Raw genomic sequence first — 24,144 nt, forward strand, 5'->3', positions numbered from 1 at the left:
TCCTCCCACCTCAGCCTCCCGAGTAGCTGGGACTACAGGCCTATGCCACCATGACCAGCTAATTTGCATATTTTTTGAATGGACAAGAGTTTCACTATGTTGCCCAGACTGGTCTTGAACTCTGGGTTTAAGCCTTCCTCCCACCTCGACCTCCCAAAGTGTTGGGATTACAAGCATAAGCCATTGTGCCCAGCCTGGAAATGATTTTGAATTTAAATGTGCTTAATCACTGAAAGTGTTACCTACTATAATTCATTTGTGGTAATTTCTGTGTAAAAGTTGTAAAGGTTTACTACAGACCCTAACAAATTATCAGAACGTTATTTGCCTCTGAAATGACAAAGATTTTTTAAAAAAGAAAACTACGTATTCTTTTGTAAATAACATTCTAAAGTGGAATGAAAAGAAGTTCCTAACATATTCCAACTTTTATATAAAACCTGCTTATGTATAATTTTACCAATTTTTCCAATTGGAGTAATGTGCACTTAATACCCCAAATCTAACATTACATGTTCTAATAAAGGAAGACAAATGTGATGATTAGGTTTGTGAGACAGCATATTTCAGTCCAGACATATGAGTGCTGACACTAGAACTAATTTGATACTGTAAATTTCTAACTACACAGAAAAGATGCAGAATGTAGTGTTTGCTTTTAGTTTATTTATTTTGCAGGAATCTTTGACTTTCCGAATATGTACTGTTTGGAGGTACGATGCATGCAGAGCCTTTTAAAATGCCTTTGTACAATTTCATCTCAAAATGATTTCATTCACAGCATACACAGAAATCTAAAAGAGACATGGTATTTACAAGATTTAATAAGTTTTTGCTGCTTTAATGAAGAAACTGATCAATTCTTTTACAGTAGGGAAAGAAACATGGACATTTGGTATCATAAATAATTCAGAATTGTTCAGTCTTAAAGTAACTTTTCATGGCTTTAGAATTAAAATTGAGTCATCATTCTATTAATCTCTGAATGCCCAAGCCATGCAGAATCTACTTGTATTAAATATTTGGGGATGCAAATAATAGAGGAAAAGAAGTCTGGTGAATGTGAAAGCGTCATCAGAATTAACTTTTACAATAGGCAAATACTGTTAATTCTTTCGAAAAGATACAGTAGTGGCGCAACACAGGCAGTGCCCAATTTATTCCGATTTTAAAAAGTAACATTTCAGTTGTCATTTTTCTTTCTCTACAGATATACAGACACACACGGTAACATGGACTCATTCAAGGTCTAACAATGGTACAATATTAAAATAATTCGATTTTTAACTCTAAAGAGACATCTTCACATTCCAGGATACATCATTGATATTTTTAAAGGACAATTCGTCTATGCCTTATATTCTTTTTGTTTATACTGTCAGAAATACATTACAATTACCTCTTAAAAGACTATATAAAATTGAATTGCCACAGAAGGTTGGATATGAACCCTAGACAACTGTGACAAAGCAATGACAAAATTTAAGGAAACATTGATTTATTTGCATAATTAAAAAGTACTAAAATTGAGACCAGCTCCTTAAAAATTAAACTGCTTATCACACTTCCCATTTCTTCCAGGGAAATAAACAAATTAGCAACACTTTCCCCACCATCATTATTAATCTGCTCTAAAACTACATTTTTACAATGCATTTCTTTGTTTCTTTAAAACCCCCTGCCTCTACTCTCTTCCAAACAAAGTCAATATCAATTCAAAACATTTTACAATGCTTAGAAAGTTTCTGGCTCCTCTATTACCATTTTAAACTTTTAAAAACTACTCCAAAATTTAAGGGGCAATGTACTTTAACAAAATGGCAAACGTGCTTTCTAAAATCCCAGTTTACAAAATAGTGAAATAATGTAAAATGTATAGTCAGGTCTATATGTTACCAGATACATCAAACTAGTCATTTTAAAGAAGCAAACCTCTTACAGGAAACAAGAAGTGCACCAGCTGATCCAGAGAGCACAGGCACCTCAGCAGCCAGGCATCATCCGATTTATATCCTACCACTTTCATGCCAATTGTCTGTACATACCAACTGATTACAAGATCCTTTTGAAAAGGCACCTTGAAAGTTCGGTGAATTCTTGTTCAAACTGGTCATAGGCAAAAAGCAGTATACATACGGGACACAGTTAAATATATCAGATTTATCAGTGTCAAGTCATTTTGCCTGTTTTAAAACTGAATACAGCCTATGTTGGCATATGAAACTTATGCACAATTAAAAATTAACATGTACAAAACTTCCTTAAAATCAATCTGATACTGCATACCCCACCCTTTACACCTATCCAATAGACTGTTTGCTCTCTTTTCCTGGCAGGTGAAAACAATGATTGACTAGATATATCACCAAAGAATTGAAACCATGCATCTACTGTATAACAGCTAATTAACCTTGATGTATTTTCATGCAATAGTTTTAAAGTCATCTACGTGGTTTTATAAAGCATCAGACTGTTTTCAGACATGCTACTTTCATTCTCAACTGACAACTGCCAAGTTAATTGCCTCCACTTCAGCATATCACTATGAATACTGGTAAACCTTTTAGCTAGGACACCAAGCAGTATATATATATATTTTCCCCTAAATTGTAACTTAAAAACAAGTGGGGTTGACCATCACTAAAGAGATATGAAACCATACAAAGGCAAAGGCATATTACAGAACAGTAGGACGGCTAGACTGTTATTGGAGACAGAGACCAGTGTTACAAAAACCTTTAAAGAACATTGTTTTGGGGACCATGCTTTTGAGCCCATCTGCTTTCTCACCGTTATTTTCACAGTTTTGCCACAGTTGTTGTATGAGAGATGTTTTATCAGTGTAATTACCACGCTTCCTTTGGGAGACAAGTGGATATATTTTGGGGGAATTTTTCACATATGAAAAAATGTTTTCAAAGCTGTAGGCAGAGTGTGAAATGATGATTCTGATGGAAAACTATGATGAGTTATTACGCCTTTGGTTTCATTATGCTATTAAGAGCAGCTTGCTTTTCCAGGTCTGCCAGAGATTACTGCTAAATTAGAAGGGGGGTGTGTGTCTGTGTATGGGGGTTCGGGGAGATACCTGATGGGAGAGTCTATGGATATTCCTAAGATGATATCCTCAGGTAAAATCTTTTAGGATGGGAGAACCTACTAACTTTATTGCTGTTTATACTCACCAAAATGAGGGGAAGATTCCAAAACTCCAATTCTGAGCTAAGAAGGAACTCCAGCAATGGCAGAGACCTTAATGAAACGTGCTATTAAGTTTCCAGTGATGCGCCTTAGTGAGTCACATGATTTTATATCTCTTCACTTATCCACACCCTGAAGTTCTATTTCATAAATAAGGAGTGCTTTAAAATGACCTGAACTGCCTGTAGAAACTCAACTGACCTCTAGATACAGTTATGTTAAATTTTAAAAGTTCTGTTTCAAAGTCCTCTATATTCACCTTTCTCTTAATAATTTTTGACAATCCCTCTCGTTTCCCAAATAATGCAGTGTGCAACTTTGTCATTGGCCAACTGTAATTCCCCTCACATTGGTTTATTAACATGTGCAAGTAAGTTTTTATCCAACAGTTAATATTGATTTCTTTTCAGCTAAATTAGGATTATGGCACAAAGTTTTATCTGTGCTGTAAACATCATGAATTTATCACAAAATTGGAAGGAGGAAAAAAAAAAAGGCCCTATGGACTGCCAAAGTGTAAGAACCACAGCTGAGTTCAAGATTTCCAAATGGATTTTGGAATGGACTTGCATTTGGCATACATTCTCTGTGCTACTGGCAAAGCGCAGTGTTACGAGAATATCATTTATAAAATCATACTTTGTAAGGACTTGTTATTTTGAAAACCGGTGGCCTTAATAAAAACATGCAGTAACTTAAAAAATGCATCTCTTATGTGGCATAAGTAGGTCTTAGTTACCAGTGTTGATAGAGCTTGATGAATCGCTGTACAAGCCAAAGGCATCTTACCACCTCTGATTGTACTTTTAAACAAAGGCATGATATGCCTAGTTCCTGACTGCTACAAATCACATTTTAAAACATTTTGTTTGTGTGCATGTATGTGTGTTGGAAATAACCCCTGAAAAAAGCAGCAATTACAAATACCCTTAATTAATTTGCCCCCCGCCCCCCCAAAAAAATATTCTAGGTGCTTTTTCCTGTTGTCCTCTTTAGTAGGAAGCAACCGGAAGAAGCACGGGGAGCCTTGGTTTTCCAGAGAGCAGCGACCAGGTAAGTCTGCTCTGGGAATTCACAGTTTGCATAAACTGTAACATTTTATACTATGATTCAAAGTTCTAGTTTGAAAAATAAGGGCCACTCAGCAGTAACTTTAACAATTGGGATTCCACCACAGAAGAGCTCTTGACTTCTGTGTGTACATTCTTTCACAGAGTGAATCCTTTCCCAGTTTCAAGTATCCCTTCCTATCTCTCACACTGTAGTGAGTTAAGAAAGGAGAAAAAAAGACCTCCCCATTTTTCCTTTCGTGAGCACAACGACCACAAAGCCATTCCTCCTCCCCGCTGTGCAATCGAAAATGAAAAGGCTGGGTGGATGAATAGAGTCCCGAGGTTTCCTTTTCTTCTGGTGGTGCTCAAAGTTTCACTTTCAACCTGGCGCAGACTTTTCTGAATTCAAGTGTACCGTGGCATCTCGCACTGCTCACAGCGATTTAGTGCTGGGTGGTTAAGAAAGGTGCAGCTATCACAATTCCATGGAGCCCCTTCGTAGTCTTCATCTCGAGGTTGTGTCCGAGGACTTTGTGTGGAGCCGGTTCGATGCTCTGAGGGAGGTTAGGATTAAGGGGGGCGGGGGAAGGTAAATAGATTAACCTTTTTCCAAGTATAATCCCAAACTGAAAAGAAAAATACCACAAAAATCAAGGGAGTTAATTGCCTACTTTAATATGTAAGCCAATTAGTAAACATATCTACTGGAAATGCATAGTTGAACAGAAAGTTGATCTTTTACTTTGTTCTAATTACTTTTTTTTTTTTTTTTTGGCTATAAGAAGATGGATATATGTCCAGAATAGACTGCCTTCCTAGGTCATTACCTGTAAATAGTGGAGAGTTATGCTTTATTCCAGCCAAATGAAAAAAAAAAGAGAGAGAAATGTTTTATAGCATGTTAAATTCTGTCGCCTCTGTAAGTTTTCCCTGACGTTCAGCCCACCTTGACTTTTCCTCTCTATAGTATAATACTATCCATACTATATTAAACATCTGACTAAATGTGTGCCTTCTTCCATGACAACTTAAGTTCTACAATACGCATGTATTTTATATTAATGGTTCATAAATAGCAGTGGCAGTTCATACCAAAGTTTTCCCCAGAACAGTGAAAAGAGAAAGATTCTACAGTTCATTTTTCATAAAGCTAAATTCATTCAGTATAAAAGACTTTTATTCTCATATTCTTTCCTACATTTTTGGCATTAAAAATCCTTCATATATCAGTTTTTAAAAATGCCCATACCTGGCAACCTTATGTTGGTCCCCAGGATTTGATAAAGAAATCCAAATTTACATTCCTCGTAGGTCCTTAGTCCCTCTGGCTTTGTGCTCAAAAAAGCTCTTTGCATCTAGAGTTAACCTGTAATTTCTGTCTTTTAGGTCCCTATTGAGACTGAGGTCAATGAATAGGAGACTAAAGATCTCCAGATGGAATTCACCCTGGAATCTGGGGTAACTGGAAATGGTCACTATGAACTGGAAATGAGATTAAGATCTAAGGTAAGCAACACCTTTTTAAATAGGTAACAAAAGAAACAGATCTAGGGAAGCTTTGTCAGTTACTATTTTGGGCTAGGCATATCTTCCACTGGAAATTAACAAGCTGACTTCTAGTTTATCAATTTGCCTTATATGACAAATGTCATAACATTCCCCAAGAGGTAAAGAGAACTGAATTTTAGACCCTGAACCTTACCCCAAGGTATGATAATGCTCAGCCTCAAACAGGAAGGTGATCTTAGCCTTACGATGTAACAGAAAATTACTGGGTTCTTCAGTCGCTTTCTATGACTATAAATAGGAGATGGGCTTGTTTCTCTTGCTTCAACTATTGCTTTTTAACTGCCAATATCACCCACCTTGTGTCTTTTGTTTGGCTCATGACTCTAAAACATGTAGATTTAATACAGTTTTCTTTTTTGTCTCATATGGAGGAATAAAGCCTTCGGTTGGAGGAAAAATGTTTACTATGCCATTTTCTTGTTTTTTTTTTGTTTTTTTGAGACAGAGTCTCGCTCTGTCGCCCAGGCTGGAGTGCAGTGGCGCTATCTCGGCTCACTGCAAGCTCAGCCTCCCGGGTTCACGCCAGTCTCCTGCCTCAGTCTCCCAGGTAGCTGGGACTACAGGCGCCCGCCACCACGCTCGGCTAAATTTTTGTATTTTTAGTAGAGACGGGGTTTCACTGTCTTGATGGTCTTGATCTCCTGACCTCGTGATCCACCCTTCTCGGCCTCCCGAAGTGCTGGGATTACAGGCGTGAGCCACCACACCTGGCCTACTATGCCATTTTCAGAAAAGGACCTCTTTTGTCTTTACCTTTTAAAAGAACAATATGCCCAAAAACCTAACACTTAAAAAAATTTGTATCTTACTGTTGTTGGTTTTTAATAGACATGCTCTAAAAACTCAGTGTTGCTATAAGTGTAAAATATACACCAGATTTCAAAGATTTAGTATAAAAAGGATGTAAAACATCTCCCTGATAATTTTATATTGATTTCATATTGAAATAATAGTTTGTATATACTGAATTATATAAAATGTTAAAATTTCATCTTTGCTACTAGAAAATTTTAAATTATATATGTGGCTTACATTATATTTCTATTGGACAGCACAGCCTTAGAAACTTGGTAATTTTTTAAAGCAGAAAATAAAGGTATGGTTTTACTTATAATTCTACACAGATTAACATGTGTCTTTGGACATTCTGCACAAACTCTGGACACACAAGTACAAACCATCTGCAGCTGCTGCATGGGTGTCATGGATGTCTGCCTGTACTTTGGAGGTCACGCTAATTCTTCGGGCTTTTCTCTCAATTGTGCAGGGGTCTGAGGAGTCTGCATAAGAAGAAACAACGCCAGAAAGAAGTGATCCAGTCTTTCAACTCCAAGAGTGAACAGGCTCACAAGATCTTTCATGCAACCCACGCAGCTGAGTGCATTTACCCTTCCTATTACTTCATGTTACCTTTTTAGCAAGGGCAAGTACCATATTTAATACTGTTTTTACAACTTATACAGAGCAGTGGTTCTTACGACTTTTTCCATCTTCTCCAATTACATCTTGTCCCATTACTTAGAACAAATGCCCTATTTCACTGTTTTCTACTTTTTAATGGATTAAGGGTACAAACTCAGTGATAGCAAATATATGTCAATGTGAAAGCAAAATTTGGGAAAATATACTTTAGCAAGTATCTGATTAAGCAATAATTATTTAAAAATTATGGGTACTATCCATACAGTAAGGCTATTAGAATGATGAAATGTGATGAAAATGACAGTTTTTTTTTTTTTTTTTTTTTTTTTTTGAGACAGGGTCTTGTTCTGCTGTCCAGGCTGGAGTACAGTGGCACAATCATGGCTCACTGCAGCTTTGATCTCCTGGGCTGAAGTGCCTCAGCCTCCCAAGTAGCCAAGACTACAGGTGCATGCCACTACCACGCCCAGCTAATTTTTTTAATTTTATTTTTTGTAGAGACAGGGTCTCACTATGTTGCCCAGGCTGGTCTCAAACTCCTGGCCTCAAGTGATCCTCCCACCTCAGCCTCCCAAAGTGTTGGTATTACAGGCAACTGTGTCTGGTGGATTTTTTAAATATAGCAGTACTTGAAAAATCAGAACCAACTCGATATTATATACTGACAACCACGTGCTCCCAGATCATTTCCTGAATTCCAGTTACCTATGTGTGCAGAAGCCCAGCAGACACTTTGCAACACAGACAAGAACTGTAGGCATCCTAATATCTTGCTAGAATATTGTTTCTATAAATTTATAGTTTATTAGTAAGCAACCCTTTGTATTAAAAATGAAAAATGGCAGCCTTTATATTATTTGCCCTTAGGAACCAAAGAAAGATCTTGCATTTTCTAATCAATTCTGAGCTGACAGTACAACTCATCTTTGGAAATCACTGCTCCAGAATCCAAAGCATGGTGCTCAGGTACTTAAACACTCCATTGTCCAAGTAAACAAAAGCAGAGTTAATGTCTCCTTAGGCTCCAAAGAATAAAGTAAAGTTCTGTTTCTTAGATTTGCAAAGTACTTCTACAGAGTCACATACCTTATCTCACTAACTCTTCCAACCTTGGGAGTACTTGGCGGGATTGTCCCTCTGTGGTGCTCAGATTGAGTTTGAACAAGGTCAGGTGGCCAAGATGACCAGGACCAGTGCTCAGATTGTGGGACACCAAGGTCAGTGTGCTTGCTTGCTTACTGATGAGGATTGGGGGAACTTTCTAACTTTCTAAGCCCACTGAAGAGCACACATACCCACTGTATTGTTTAACTACAAAGTCCAATCTGCCACTGTTATGAGTTACTAATAAGGGTTGGGAGACTTTCTAAGCCCGCTGAAGAGCACGTACACACTGTATTGCTTAACTACAAAGTTCAATCCAAAAAGGCTTGTTCCTCTGTCTCTTTCTCTTTCCTTCTGTCTCCCTCATATTCTTTCTCTAATTATCACACTTACTATTCAGATCAACTATATTCCACTTGGATTTCTGCTATATATCTGTAATAACTCCAAGACATTTATTCAAACCAATAAACCTATTCTACCAGTAATTTGTGTTTTACTGGTTTATCTTTTTTTTTTTTTTTTTTTTTTGAGTGGTATTGCAAGCCAATCTGTGCTAAACTATATGTACTTTTAGAAAAGGCCGATTTAGTTTCAAATACAAAATGAGAATCTGCAAGTGCTTAATGGAAAACAAACTTGATTTTATGGAGAAAACTAAATAGCTTTTATAAATCTGATAAAAGCCTCACCAAAAAATTATAGAATTTAATCAAGTTCTACTGTTTCTAAGTTTTAGCAGAAAAAGATAAAAAAACGGGTTAAAGACAATTTGGCATATAACAGAACCATTTATACTTTTACCAATAATATATATTATTATAGAATTACAACTACTAAATTTCTAAAATAGAAATTCATTTATAGCAAAGAGGACTATTTGAGATGGCTTCCTAGTCTCCTTTTTATTAAAAGGGTATATATGTAGAGTATAAACTGCTTGGGGTAGGAGTCATGTTTTCCCTTTGTAACATCAAGCATCTATCTACATAATACATAATCGAGATACGCACTGAGCATTCAATACATATTTAAGAAATTGTAACCGAAATCCCATTATAACTAACTCTAAGGGACTATCAGTTTTAGCAAATTGTATTTGAGTCAAATGAGCCATAGAAGAGAGTCTTTCAGACCAGGAACAGTGACTTATGCCTGTAATCGCAGCACTTTGGGAGGCCAAGGCAGTAGGATCGCTTCAGCCCAGGAGTTCGAGACCAGCCTGGACAACATGGCGAAACCCTGTCTCCACAAAAAATACAAAAATTAGCCAGGTGTGGTGGTGTGCGTCTGTAGTCCCAGCTACTCGGGTGGCTGAGGCAGGAGGATGGCTTGAGCCTGGGAGGTCGAGGCTGCAATGAGCTATGATCATACCACTGCACTCCAGCCTGGGCGACAGAGCGGGACCCTGTCTCAAAACAAAAACAAACAAACAAAGTCTTTTTAGTGTAAAGGTACCTGTAGAGAGCTAGATGAAGCTTGATATTAATGGGACCACATCATGGAATATTAATGCAAGCCTTGTTCAATTCCCAGCTAAGGAGGATACCAAACAGGAACCTCCCACCTCGAATACATGGTGTTGGTCCCAAAGACAGAAGGCAAAATGACTTTTTTTTTTTTTTTTGGAGACAGCATCTCGCTCTGTCACCCAGGTTGGAGTGCAGTGGTGCGATCTCGGCTCACTGCAACCTCCACCTCCCAGGTTCAAGTGATTCTTCTGCCGCAGCCTCCCAAGTAGCTGAGATTACAGGTGCACGCCACCATGCCCAGCTAATTTTGGTATCTTTAGTAGACACGGGGTTTCACCCTGTTAGACAGGCTGGTCTCGAACTCCTGACCTCAAGTGATCCTCCCTCCCTGCTGGGCCTCCCAAAGTGCTGGGATTGCTGGCCTCAGAATGACATATTAACACGAACATCACCATTGCTAGAAAACCACAATCTGACTATACAGGATCCTGGCAGCAGATCCATTTCATAACCCCAGGAAAATTTCTTCATATTTCTTTTTTCATCGTCTTTCATATCTATTCCTTTGTCAAGTGTCTGTTCAAGTGTTTTACACTTTTTTTTATTGAGTTGTCTTTTTATTACTGTGTTGTAGAAATTCTTTATATAATCTGGATACCATCCTTCATCAGATACATATTTTACAAATACTTTCTCCCAGTCTGTGGTTTGCCTTTTCATTTTCTTAATAGTGTCACTTGATGAGCAGAAGTGTAAAACTTTAATGAAGACTAATCTATCAATTGTTTTTCTTATTGCTTCCTGCGACCTGTCTAAAAACTTTTATACCTATATTGCAAAGATATTCTGTTTTGGAAGCTTTATAGTTTAACTTTTATACTTAGGTGTATGATCTATCTCAAATTTGTGTGTATGATGTGAGGTAGAGATCAGACTGTGTGTTTCTTCCACATGGATATCCAGTTCTTCCCAGCTCTGCCTGTTGAAAAAATGTTCCTTTCTCTATTGGTTGCTTTGGTGCTTTTGTCAAATATCAAATGACAGTGTGACTGGGGGGTGTAAACCTGGGCTCCCTATTCTGTTCCAGTGATCTATGTCTTTATTCCTATACCAATATCACTCTAAGTCCTGAAGTTGGTTAGTCTAAGACTTTTTTTTTTTTTTTTTGAGACAGGGTCTTGCTCTGTCACCCAGGCTGGAGTATGGTGCTGCAATCACGGCTCACTGCAGCCTCAACCTCCTGGGCTCAAGCAATCCTACTGTCTCAGCCACCAGAATAGCTGGGACTATAAGTGAGGCTGCAGTGAGCTATTTTTAAATTAGCTCTACACTAATACACTTTTAATACACTTTTAATTATACCATGTCTGGCTAATTTTTAAATCTTTTTGTAGATGAGGTCTCATTATGTTGCCCAGGCTAGTCTCGGACTCCTGAGCTCAAGTGATCCTCCTGCCTTGGTCTCCCAAAATGCTAGGTTTACAGGTGTGAGCCATTGCACTGAGCCAGTCTAAGACTTCTGGCTGCTCTTTTTCGAGATTGTTTTGGATGTCCTAGGACTTTCTGTATTTCCATATGAATTTTATAATCAGTTTGTTAATTAAAAATGCACTACCACCTAATGGGGTTATCATTGGTATTACACTGTATCTATACATAACCTTGTAAGAACAGGTATCTCAAAAATATTGATTCAGTCAGTTATGAACATGGTATATCACTCCATTTACTTAGGTCTTCTTAAATATCCTTTGACAATGTTTTATAGTTTTCAATGTATACATCTCTGGATAAATTTATTCCTGTTACATGGTTTTTGATGGCATTGTAAATGAAATTCTCTTTTAAATTTTATTTTCTAAGTGTTTACTGATATTGTAAAAATGTTTATATATAGACTTTGCATCCTGAGGCCTTGTTAAATTCACTTATTAGTTCTAATAGTTGTTGTTAGTATCCTTAGGATTTTAAAAATAATTATGTCATCTGTAGTATATATAGTTTTATTTCTTCTTTTCCAATATTTATTTATTTATTTATTTATTTCTCTTACTGCATGGTCTTGGAACTCCAGGTACAACGTTGAATAAAGGTGGTGAGAATAGACATCCTTGCCTTGTTCCCAATGTTAGTAAGTTCAGGATTGCATTATTTAAGTAATAATGGTAGCTAAAGGTTTTTGAAAGATGCCCTTTATGAGACTAAAAGAGTTCTTTTCTATTCTTAATTTGTTAAAAGTTTTTGTCTGTCAGGAATGGCTGTTGAATTTTGTCAAATGTTTTTCCTGTATCTGGTGAAACGATCACATGCTTTTTCTCCCTTTGTTTAATATGGTAAATTACACTGGTTGGTTTTTTAATGCTTTTATACCAAGATTACATTCCTAAGCTAAACTCAACTTGATCATGATGTATTATTTTTTTTTAATATATTGTGACTATAAGTCAATGAGATAGAAAACAGAATTATGGATTTTTTGTTTCTATGTTCATGAGGGATATTGATCTGAAATTTTGTTTTCTTTTTGTGAGGGGCAGATACATAATGTCTTTACCAGGTTTTAGAATCAGAGTTCTGCTAGAGCCATAAAAAAAGATGGGGTACAACACCAACAGCGAACCCTAATGTAAACTATGCACTCTGAGTGATTATGAGGTGTCAATATAAGTTCATCAATGGTAACAAACGCACCACTCTGGTGTAGGATGCTGATAATGGGGCAGGCTTTGAATTTGGGGGGGCAGGAGGTATACGGAAAATCTCTGCAACTTCCTCTCAGTAATATGAAAAAAGAAAATGAAAAAACAAAAAAGAAATATGGGACGCATTCCCTCCTGTATTTTCTCAAAGCATTTGTGTAAGACTGGTATTTTTACTTTCTTAAATATTTGGTAGGATTTACCCACCAGTGAATCTATCTGGATCTGGAGTTTTCTTTGTGGGAAAAATTTTGATAGTAGATTCAGTTTCTTTTATATATATATATATATACACACACACACACACACACACACACACACATACACATACTTACTAATATTTACTGTTTTGTTTTCAGTTTGGGTAGATTATATGGTTCAGGAAATTTGTCCACTTTATCTAAGGTGTCAAGCTGACGGGCATAAAGATGTCCATCACTTTCCCTTATTATCATTATCATTGTAATGGATAACCCATCTTTCACTTTTGATTATCATAATTTGTGTTCTCTTTTTTTTTTTTTTTTACAGATCAGTCTACCTTGAAGTTTATTGATTTTGTTTACCTTTTCAAAGATCAAACTCTTGCTTTGTTATCCTTCCTTTCTTCTACTTTGGTTTTACTTTGTTCTTGTCTTGTTTCTTAAGGTAGAATTTTAGATCATTGATTTTGGATATTCCTGTCTTATATGAGCATTTAAAGCTATATGCTCCCTTCTAAGCACTGCTTTATTGCATAGGAAAGAATTCTGCCTTGCCCAAAAAGAGGTCTGGCTTTGTCCCTGGCTCAATACCTTGACATTTCCTGAGTAACGACAGTGTCTGTTATTTATGGTGGGTCCCTCAGACCACATGATATGGTTTGGCTGTGTCCTCACCCATATCTCATCTTGAATTCCCACGTGTTGTGGGAGGTAACTGAATCATGGGGGCAGGTCTTGTGATAGTAAGTCTCACGAGATCCGATGGTTATTATAAGGGAGAGTTTTCCTGCACAAGCTCTCTTTAAGATGTGACCTGCTCCTCCTTGCCTTAGGCCTCCCCAGCCATGTGGAATTGTAAGTTAATAAATCTCTTTCTTTTGTAAATTGCCGAGTCTTGGGTATGTCTTTATCAGCAGCGTGAAAACAGACTAATACACCACACCTATAGGGAGTTTATGCTGAGGGATGGCTCATGGTGCATGTGTATTCCACCATTTCTAATCAACTTGATCCTGTTTCCAGGGTAAAAACTTTCCAATGCACTCCCTTAGATAGGGCAATTCCTCTAAGACAGCTCCTTGAATCAATGAACTAAAGTTTGTCTGGCGATACTTCTTTAGTAGACATTCAGGCAAAATCAAGTTTAAAGACTCTGATTTTATGAACCCAGAAGACTAAATTGATCAATGATAACTATACACTTCAGTGACTTTCAGCAAGAAACTGCATATAATGCTGCCAAAGTGCCAAATCTGGCACTTGGCAGTCATCCACTAAGATGATTCTTTGTATCATTTTTAGAAATCAATAAAACCATTTTTTGGCCAGGTGCGGTGGCTCACACCTGTAATCCCAGCACTTTGGGAGGCTGTCACTTGAGGTCAAGAGTTCAAGACCAGCCTCGCCACCATGGTGAAACGCCGTCTCCACTAAAAATACAAAAATTAGCCGGGCATGGTGGTGGGTAATCCCAGCTACTCGGGAGGCTGAGACAGGAGAATCGCTTTAACCCGGGAGGTGGAGGTTGCAGTGAGCTGAGATCGCACCACTGCATTCCAGCCTAGGTGACGGAGTGAGTCTCCATCTCAAAAGAAATCAATAGACTGTTTTTAAATGCAGATCAGATGAAACAGCCATGGTAATATTAAACAAAAGAAGAACAGATACTGTGTTGCAACTTATAAATGAAAAAAAAAAAAAAAAACCACACTGTAATGAGCTTAATACACGTAGAAAACTATTCAACCAAAATTTAAATAATTAGGTCAGGTAGTATTTAGATAGAATTTATATATTCTTTAATTAAAAGTAAGTCTGATGAGATGTTAAATGTTATACTCTCTGGTAATTTTTTTTTTTAAAATAAGGCATTCTCCACTATTCTATGTGTCTTCACGATCAATCTACCTGGAGTTGCTTAAGGCAAAAAGAATTAAAATATTAAGAATGAGGCAGAAAGTTAATCTACATTCAATGACTACTTATTTATGAAAGAATGAATAAATGACAGGGTCTCTGTCACCTAGGCTGGAGTGCAGTGGCACGATCTTGGCTCACTGCAACCTCCGCCTCCCGGGTTCAAGTGATTCTCATGCCTCAGTCACCCGAGTAGCTGGGACTACAGGCGCGTGCTATCAGGCCTGGCTAATTTTTGAATTTTTAGTAGAGACGGGGTTCTGCCATGTTGGCCAGGCTAGTCTCAAACTCCTGACCTCATGTGATCCGTCCGTCTCGGCCTCCCAAAGTGCTGGGATTGCAGGCATGAGCCACTGCATCTGGCTTAAATGACTAAACGTGTAAGTTCAATTAAAATTAATTTTTTAAGATATGGAAATGCCAGTTAAACATTTGGTACATAAAAATAAGAAGAACACATTTGATATCTTTAATTTTAAATCATTTCTATGTAACAATTATCCGGAAATGATTCCTTCAAACCTTGGTTATGTAGGATTTCTTTTGTTCTTGATGGGAAAACACCTAGTCGCTACTAATTGCTATGCTCCCCTTTTGAGTACACAGGGATTCTTTTGTTGTCTGAAAAATAATCTTAAGTCTACTGCAAATCTAACTTTCTATTCTCACATTAGACCTTTAAAATCCTCATTATTTTATGAGAATTATCTTTTAGGGTTATAGTTTTTACAATGCTAAGTAAATTTATAATGTTAACTATGTAATACAGCGTTTCAACTTCTGTTTGTAAAAATTATATATTCCATCAAATTACCTCTGACAGTAATTCTAAGAGTTACTAATTTCAGTACTTTTTAAAAACTAAAGTTTGGGGACATTTCATTATTGCCACATTAACACCAATATGGTAAATTTGTTGAGACCAGTAAGCAACATGGTGACATCCCATCTCTACAAAAAATAAAAAAAATTAGCCGGGCATGGTGGTGTGTGCCTACAGTCCCAGCTACTTGGGAGGCTGAGGCAGAAGGATCGCTTGAACCCAGAAGGTCAAGGCTGTAATAAGCCAGGATCGCACCACTGCACTCTAGCTGGGCAGCAGAATGAGACCCTGTCTGAAAAAGAATAAAAATATGGTAACTTTATGGTGAATAAGTTAACCTCTAGTGGAAGTTTCTTCAGATATAAATGTGAAATCCCAAATTATTTTGATATTTATTTCTATCATATTTGTGACATTTTTCATACTCACCTTTTTTAGATGGCTTGGGTGGTACAATTGGGCCAGGTTCTATGTTGTCATAAAAATTATTCATGGCTTTTGGATCAAAGTTTCCTATAAAGGAATTAAATTCATCAGGCATTTAAGAACTCTTTTTTCCTGTTATTTGATTTTTTAAAAGAAAATATGTAAATAAAACACATAAGGGAAAAAATGTTTTCCAGGATTTCAGAACTCATTACATAATTCTATCCTCCCAATGAAATTGTGTTTTCATTGCTATGAGAAAAGAACCCAAGAAAACCACTACATAGATGTATGTCTACAATGTATTACACCTAAAGGAATATTTTTCTAATTGTAAGGCTAGTCTCCTTAGGCAGGATTAGGCGTGTGGGCATTTGGGGAGATAAATGAAGAGGAGAAATGAAAGGATGGTTGAACTGTTTTCTCTTTCTGCTTTTGATTTTTAATGAACAAACCGTGAGAAAGAACACTTAAATAATGAAAGCTTACTTTCATATTTTTCATAATTTACCTTAAAAATTCATTATAAATTGAACTATGGAAGAAGCCAAATATAAACATTTACAAGGATTAATCAAGTTATATTTTGAGACTACTGAACAACCTCAATACATCTGAAATAACATCAACAGTTTATGTATTCTTATTTTCAAGAAAAGGAGAATCATAAATGTTAAATGTTTCCTAAAGATTTATCAATGATAAAAGGTGCCAGTTTCAGAATAGATAGAACAATACCTGAGAATTTTGTCTTGCCACAAAATTTTCACCTGTCTTCAAATGTTCATTCCCTGGTCTAGTGTCTATTTCAGCCACATCTCCTGCCGTGTCTCCTCCAAGGCTGGTTTTGATCTAGTGCCAGTTTTGGGTGCTGCCTTCACTTCTGTGAACCTATCACTGTGCTCTGCTTGTTCTAAACAATTACGGTTAACTGTAGCCATACTTATTTATAGAAGATGCTGTATGGTACTAACACTGATAGTTTAAATATATGATATCTCTTGATTTCCAGATCTACTTTTTTTTTTCCCCAACACGTTTTCCTTACCAAAAATCACAAAAAAAGCTGGTTTTCATAAAATCATGCACTGATTTGCATCTATTCTAAATGCTTATTTCCCTGCCTCCCCCCTCACCACCAAAAAAGGTTTAGATTCCTTCCCTAGCTTAAAAGTTTAGATTGGGAACTCAGTATAAAAAGTTTTCTGCAGTGTGGAAGAGTAGAATTTAGTATAAAATGGATACATTTAGATTCGTTATGAAAAGAGATTTAGAAATGCCTAAGTATCCCAAAGAGCTCATTGTCCAATGCAGACAAAAAAAACACAGCTCTTTGCTTGTAAAACCTTAATAGTGGTTTCCCTTGCAGGCCCTTTCACAAATGTTTTATCCACTTGAATATGCTGTTTTAAGATAATTTTCTGAAAATAATTGCTGTGATAGCTCATAAAAGCCACAGTGCTATCTGATGTATTAATTGGATCTTTTTATGCTTTAAGAAGCTGCATATGTATTTCTTCAATTACTTGTTACAGCTCATGTTCTAATTTCTAGATCACAAAAGGCTTACTATAAGTATCCTAACCAAATGTTTCACTGTTTTGCTTCAAAGACCACACAAGTAGAAAAAATTGATGCAATCTTGTAAAATACAGTAGCAATAGTTTATGTAACCCCTACATCATGCATAGTCATTCTTTGATTGCTTCAAGTTAGTGGGCTAGAGAGTGACTAGGCTTCTGCAAATAACTTTAAGGGTACCTGACTAGATTGCTCAATTTTCACATTCAAATTTGCTTCTGTCTGTTCAGATAATGCCATGTCTTTTGGGTTCACCTGCCACTAATCTTTAATCTCTCTCTGTTTTTTAGACCAAGTCTCTTTCTGGTGCCTAGGCTGCAGTGCAGTGGTGCAATCATGGCTCACTGCAGCCTTGACCTCCTGGGCTCGGGTGATCCTCCTGCCTTAGCCTCCCACGTAGCTGGGATCACAGGCACATACCACCACACCTAGCTAATTTTTAAAAAACGATTTGTAGGGATGAGGTCTCCCTATGTTGCCCAGGCTGGTCTCTTAACTCTTAGGCTCAAGTGATCCTCTTGCCTTGGCCTCCCAAACTGCTGGGAATACATGCATGAGCCATTGTGCCCAGCCTACTGTTTGTTTAATCTTGCCTAAAAATGGCAATGAGATATTTTATTATATACTCTTAAAACACTGTAGAAACTCTTAGCTGCCATAATCAAGAAAAGTAAGTGTGGGGGATGGGGGGGCAGGAAAGCTGATTAATACACAGAATCGTTAAGAAAAATTACATGTCAACTTTAACGTAACAAAACACTTGTTTGTATATAGCTATATTTTAAAGTTAGACGAAGACCTACTTTTTATGTGTCTGTTGGCTGGGGTTCCATATTGTATTTCTTACATAAACCACACCCATGATGACCTACAGCAGAGGTTGGCAAACCTTTTCTGTCAAGGGCCAGATAATATTTTAGACTTTGTGGACCTGTGATATAGTCTCTGTTGCAAGCAGTCAACTGTGCTGTTGAAGCACAAAGGCAACCACAGACAATTTGTAAACAAATGGGCATGGCTATCGCTCCACTAAAACTTTTATTCACAGAAACAGGCAACAGGCCCTAGTTTGCTGAACCCTCATCTATAATTCTGATTGCTTTAGAATGGAGCAAGAAAGATATTAAGAACACTTATAATGCAATTTGAGTACAGAATCCTTTTAGACTTACATGATTTTCTCCCTTAACCTTTTTCAGTTGTTTTCACCAATATCTAATTCACAATCCCTATTTTTTGAGTGATCTGCCTTTGGCTTTCATAGAAAGAGCAACTTTCTCCTTCATGTCAGTTTATGAAACATTAAAATGCAGAAATACAATAACTGGTATAAACAGGTTTGGGGACAGAATCAACTCTTGGTAAGCAGACAATTAACCGATGGGAGCAATATTCATAGGCCTACCAGAATGCAGCCTACTAGTCAAAAGTATGCAGCAGCTGTGGACATCAGTCAGTATATTTTCCACAGAAAATGAAGACCATCTCTAATCTGGTGAGTTGGGTAAATGAAAGTTTAAGAGAGCTTCTGCTGTAGTATACTTCTGTAAAAAAATCCAAAAAACTAAAACTATGATTATAGTTGAATGTTTTCACATAACATAACATGAAAAATAACATATAGAGTTTATTTTAAAACTGAGAAATCTGATACTCTGATTTGGGATCCCTTTTTACAGATACTTTAGATGTCTATCACATAATATGAACTCTACTAAGTTTTAGAATTAAAACCCATCAATTTATAAAATATTCACAGTAAATGACAAAAAAAGGATAAATGCAAAGTAACAACAGAGAACAGTCTAAATGATAAGAACTTGATGAAATTGCCAAAGTAAAACTATTTTTTCATCCCCAAATCTGATCCATGACCATGGGACAGGGCGATCTCTTTACCAGGATTGTAATCTTATCATGGATAAAAACTGTCTCTTAAATCTACAAAACCAAAGTTATTGCTATTTAAGCAGCTTAAAATACCACACTATTACTTATGGTTTACCAAATAATCAAGTCTATACCTCTAGATTGAAGGAGGTCAACTTCTTTCAGTGTACAGTCAACATTTATCTGGAGTTGTCTGTTCATGCTTCTCAATCTTGTCATTTCCTCAGGCTAGTAAGAAAGGACCCAAAATAGCAATTGTGGGAAAGTCATTATCAAGCCCAACATTTAAGAACTGCGTTTCATGTTAATTGTAATGATTGGGTATTACCAAGAATATGGCCTTAGTCCATAAGAGGGCATGTTTAAGAAGTCCTATGTGTATGTTTTTAAAGGAATAGTCAGGTAAAATGGGGACATCAAAATGGCCACATATAAACAAAATCTGCATATAAAGTGGCGAGCTGCAACAGTGGACTGTGTTCTACCATACAAGATACTACCATTTTAATCACAGAGCACTGAGAATATTTTGTTTCTATGTTTTCATGGTAAGGGAAAATGTAAGAATCAACCTTTTAAATGAGTCATGTCCATGATCTTAGTCTTGTCCAGCCTGGTAAAAATTACAACAGTATGGTGTTTACCAGAATTCTCTCATTCCTTCTTCTTAACAATCTTTTAAGGTAGGTACTAATACTGTGCCCAATTTGTAGATGAGGAAACTGAGGCACAGAGAGGTTATATACTTCTCTTAAAGTTATAAAGCTAGTAATTGGTAGAGCCAGGATTTATATAAAAGACTCCTATATAAATTCATATATAAATATTTTTGTCATCTTTTTTTCTAGATTGAAGGAGGCAATTACTCTAGTGCATGAAAACTTCAGAAACAACTGAATTCCATTTTTTCCCCAACTTTGTTTTCTTCTGCCTCCACCTCTTCAGGCCAGCCCACTCCTTAGGCCTTTCAGGGGCACATATGAGGCACTGAAATGTGAAAAGAGTCCTAATCTTCCATTCAATAAAGCTTTTTGGAAGCCTTTACTTCCCATGCCATTCTTAATTTATTTTATACATACATGTGTATATATGTGTATATGTGTACATATATACACGTGTACATATGTACACGTGTATGTGTATATATATACACATGTGTACATGTATGTACAGTAAGAAAGTCAAAGTTTAGAATCTAGAGGCTGAAATACTGAAGCTTTCAGCACAGCCCAGTTATTAATGACTAGGGTGATTTTAACTATAACATATAAAGTGAAAAATTAAGTATCTGTTACTCTAGGAAGGCAGAACAAAATCCTATTCTGTTAAAAACATGTACTTTGCTGAACGCTAAATATGTTAATATGCCAGTGAAAGAAAAATGAGCAGAAAGGATATCTTAATTCATATGATGTTAGGAGGTATTATCAGAATAACTGAGAATGCCCATTAAATAAGCAGGTATCGAAGTTTAAAATAAGTGATAAAAGGCAGAATATAATAGCTACAATTCCACAGAATGCTAGAGGAACAAAAAAAGTCATTCAGAAATATTTATTATGGACTGCCTTTTCTAATTCCTATGGGCTAAAACTATGTGACATTAATGTGTAAAATGCTTTGTGCTTTGCCTATCAAGCAATATTCAAATAGTTTAAAATACATACTTGAACATTTAAATTAAAGATAATGTATTTAGTTAAGGGCTCCAGACAGTGATGCTGTCTTCCTAGGAACACATGGAAGAACCTATCAGGAAAGTCAAGCACCTGAAAAGGATGATCTTTTCCATAGGTTTTAGGGAGTTGGGGACAAGAGAGATGTTTCAGCCACAGTGGCCCTAAACAGTGAAGCGGCCACCACACATTTGCTCATAACAAAAAACATACTCTCATCAGGCCGGGCGCAATGGCTCACTCCTATAATCCCAGCACTTTGGGAGGCCGAGGCAGGTGGATCACTCGAGGTCAGGAGTTTGAGATCAGCCTGGCCAACATGGCGAAACCGTCTCTACCAAAAATACAAAAATTAGCTGGGCTTAGTGGCGCATGCCTGTAGTCCCAGCTACTCGGGAGGCTGAGGCAGGAGAATTGATTGCACCTGGGAGGTGGAGGTTGCAGTGAGCCCAGATTGCACCACTGCACTCCAGCCTGAGCAACAGAGCGAGACTCAGAAACAACAAAAAGTACTCTCATCAACAGGCTCATTTCCAAAGATAGTAGAAGCACTCGATCTTACTAAGGGTTTATCAGTAAGATTCCTATGTCCTTTTTCATATAGCTTCTGATTAAACTGAGGGGGGAAAAAAGCAGTTTCTGAGAAATTACCGCCATTTGTCAAAAGTAGTTTTTGTGGAGAAGGAATTTCAAAATTGGGTATGTATAATTCAAAGTTGTCTGTAAGATAACAGGATGTTTGTAGCTAACATTTCAAAATAAAAAACGGTAAGCTTTTTTTCCAAAGCTGGCATAGACCAGCGTCAGAGACCACTGATGTTCTTTTGTGGCTTGGCCTCAGTTATGCCTCTGGGACTCAAAGCTGTGGGAGAGTCCAAAAACCTAATCAGAACAGGAAGAATGGGGGGAAATAACTTGAGGGAGGGGGCAACTGGCAGCTTTCTGCATATTAAAATCTTATCTTTCAAGGTAAAACTTACATTTCCCCCTTCTCCTTGAAACTGTTTCATCTATAAACTTTATAGGCAAAAAGCTAACATTTCTATCTCAATACTTTGAAAGTACTTATATTTTCTCTCACACACAAATACATACAGACTCACAGATATACCTATCTCATTTCACATGCAGATCTAAGAGATGGCATCTTCATCAGCATTTAATACAATGCTTTGCAAATAACAGATTAAGGGAAATGACACCATCATGCATCTTACATGTACTTCTGCTCTCCTTAGAAAAAGATTATTTCACTGCTACTCTAAGTTTCTACAACTCCCCCTACCCCATAGCTGGTCACAAGTGTACACTGCAGTATCATTAGGCAAGCAGCTTTCTAATCAATTTTGTATACACTGCCTGATAAGCAATTTGTTTGAAAACTTGAAGGTAGCAATGTGTGCTTTAGTAGCAAAAACATCAGTTCTCTACTGGGTATTCCTATACACAAGTGGGACAATGATAAGGCTAGCCATCTACTGATTACCTACTTCATGCCAGGCTTATTACATACACTGTCTCTTTATCTTGACAATTATTATAATGTACCTGCTATAATTCTCTTTTACAGATAGGGAAAATCAGATGCAGAGAAGTCAGATATAGCCAGTGAGCACTTGAGCAATTCTGACTCCAAAGCCTATGTGGGCTCTCTTTCCACTATGTCATGGTTCTTCAAATGAGCCTTGATGAGCAAAATGGGCATTCTGACTAAATGATTTATTTCTTGATTAATTTCTTACATAAGAATAATCTTATATATGTTCCTCAAGTTCAAAGGAAGTCAAAGTACAAAATGCTTTAGATTTGTGTGTCTAAACCTCAAGCAAATTTTTCTAGTATTTTGCAACCAACACTTTTATAAGAACACTTACTATTTGTTGGGCATTGTGTAAACTGCTTCACATAAATTACCTCATATAATCCTAATAAAAATCCCGTAAGATGGGTACTATACCACACATTTTATAGATAACAAGCATAGAGAAAGTTACTTATCCAAGGATACATGAATGACACAAATAGAAGTAGGATTCAAACTGGCACCTGACTTGAAAGCCTACTCACTGTCTCAACCACCACGTACAACTGTCCCTCTGCCGTGTACTACAATTGTCCTCCATTTTACTCTAGGCTTGGCAACACATGGGAAACACACTTAAATGTCTTATCTCTCAGATGTTAGCACCCACATGAACTACCAATTTCTCAGTCTGGGGGATGGCTACATGGGGGTTCATTATACTATTTTATGTATCTTTGAAATTATAATAAAACTTTAAATTACAGCCCAGGGCAGCAGTTTCACCAACTTCTCTTTTTCCTTTCTCAAGAAGATAGACTGGGGACCAGGTGCAGTGGCTCATGCCTGTAATCCCAGCACTTTGGGAGGCCGAGGCGGGCAGATCACAAGGTCAGGAGTTCAAGACTAGCCTGGCCAACATGGTGAAGCCCCATCTCTACTAAAGATACAAAAAATTAGCCAGGCATGGTGGCGCACACCTGTAATCCCAGCTACTCGGGAGGCTGAAGCAGGAGAATCACTTGAACCTGGGAGGTGGAGGTTGCAGTGAGCCGAGATTGTACCACTGCACTCCAGCCTGGGTGACAGGGTGAGACACTCTGTCTCAAAAAAAAAAAAAAGAAAAAAAGAAAAAAAGATACGTCAATAAGAGCTCTGATATAAAATCTGGGGCTTTTTTTTTTTTTAAGTACTAACCTATGCTACATTAGACAGTTCTCCACTTCCAATGAAAAACAACAACAAAAAAAAACCCAGTATTTTATTTAGCAGGGATTATCACACAGCAAGTAGTTGCTAAATAAAATGTATATGATTAAAGAAAATTGGCCGGGTGCGGTGGCTCAAGCCTGTAATCCCAGCAGTTTGGGAGGCCGAGACGGGCGGATCACGAGGTCAGGAGATCGAGACCATCCTGGCTAACACGGTGAAACCCCATCTCTACTAAAAAATACAAAAAAAAAAAAAACCCAAAAAACTAGCCGGGCGAGGTGGCGGTGGCCTGTAGTCCCAGCTACTCGGGAGGCTGAGGCAGGAGAATGGCGTAAACCCAGGAGGCGGAGCTTGCAGTGAGCTGAGATCTGGCCA

At 37.3% G+C, this 24,144-nt stretch overlaps 1 protein-coding gene across 12 annotated transcripts in view; it reads right to left on the bottom strand.

Annotated features, from left to right (window-relative positions):
• Positions 1 to 648: 648 nt before the first annotated feature.
• Positions 649 to 24,144, bottom strand: part of TAB3 (TGF-beta activated kinase 1 (MAP3K7) binding protein 3) — a 61,711-nt gene continuing 38,215 nt past the window's right edge. For 5 of the 12 annotated variants that reach the window (XM_077988303.1, XM_077988301.1, XM_077988304.1 and 2 more), the window contains 3 exons: positions 19,494 to 19,587; positions 15,892 to 15,975; positions 9,235 to 9,756 (listed from right to left, as the gene is read on the bottom strand). In XM_077988303.1, coding sequence (XP_077844429.1) covers positions 9,479 to 9,756; positions 15,892 to 15,975; positions 19,494 to 19,587 — 456 coding nt within the window. In that variant the 3' untranslated portion in view covers positions 9,235 to 9,478. Of the gene's footprint in view, positions 4,808 to 7,000; positions 7,103 to 9,234; positions 9,757 to 15,891; positions 15,976 to 19,493; positions 19,588 to 24,144 lie in introns of those variants that run through there. The other 7 variants (XM_015127139.3, XM_015127137.3, XM_077988306.1 and 4 more) reach the window with 3 other exon arrangements.

Source organism: Macaca mulatta, chromosome X (genome assembly GCF_049350105.2).
Source record: "Macaca mulatta isolate MMU2019108-1 chromosome X, T2T-MMU8v2.0, whole genome shotgun sequence".
NCBI lineage: Eukaryota > Metazoa > Chordata > Mammalia > Primates > Cercopithecidae > Macaca > Macaca mulatta.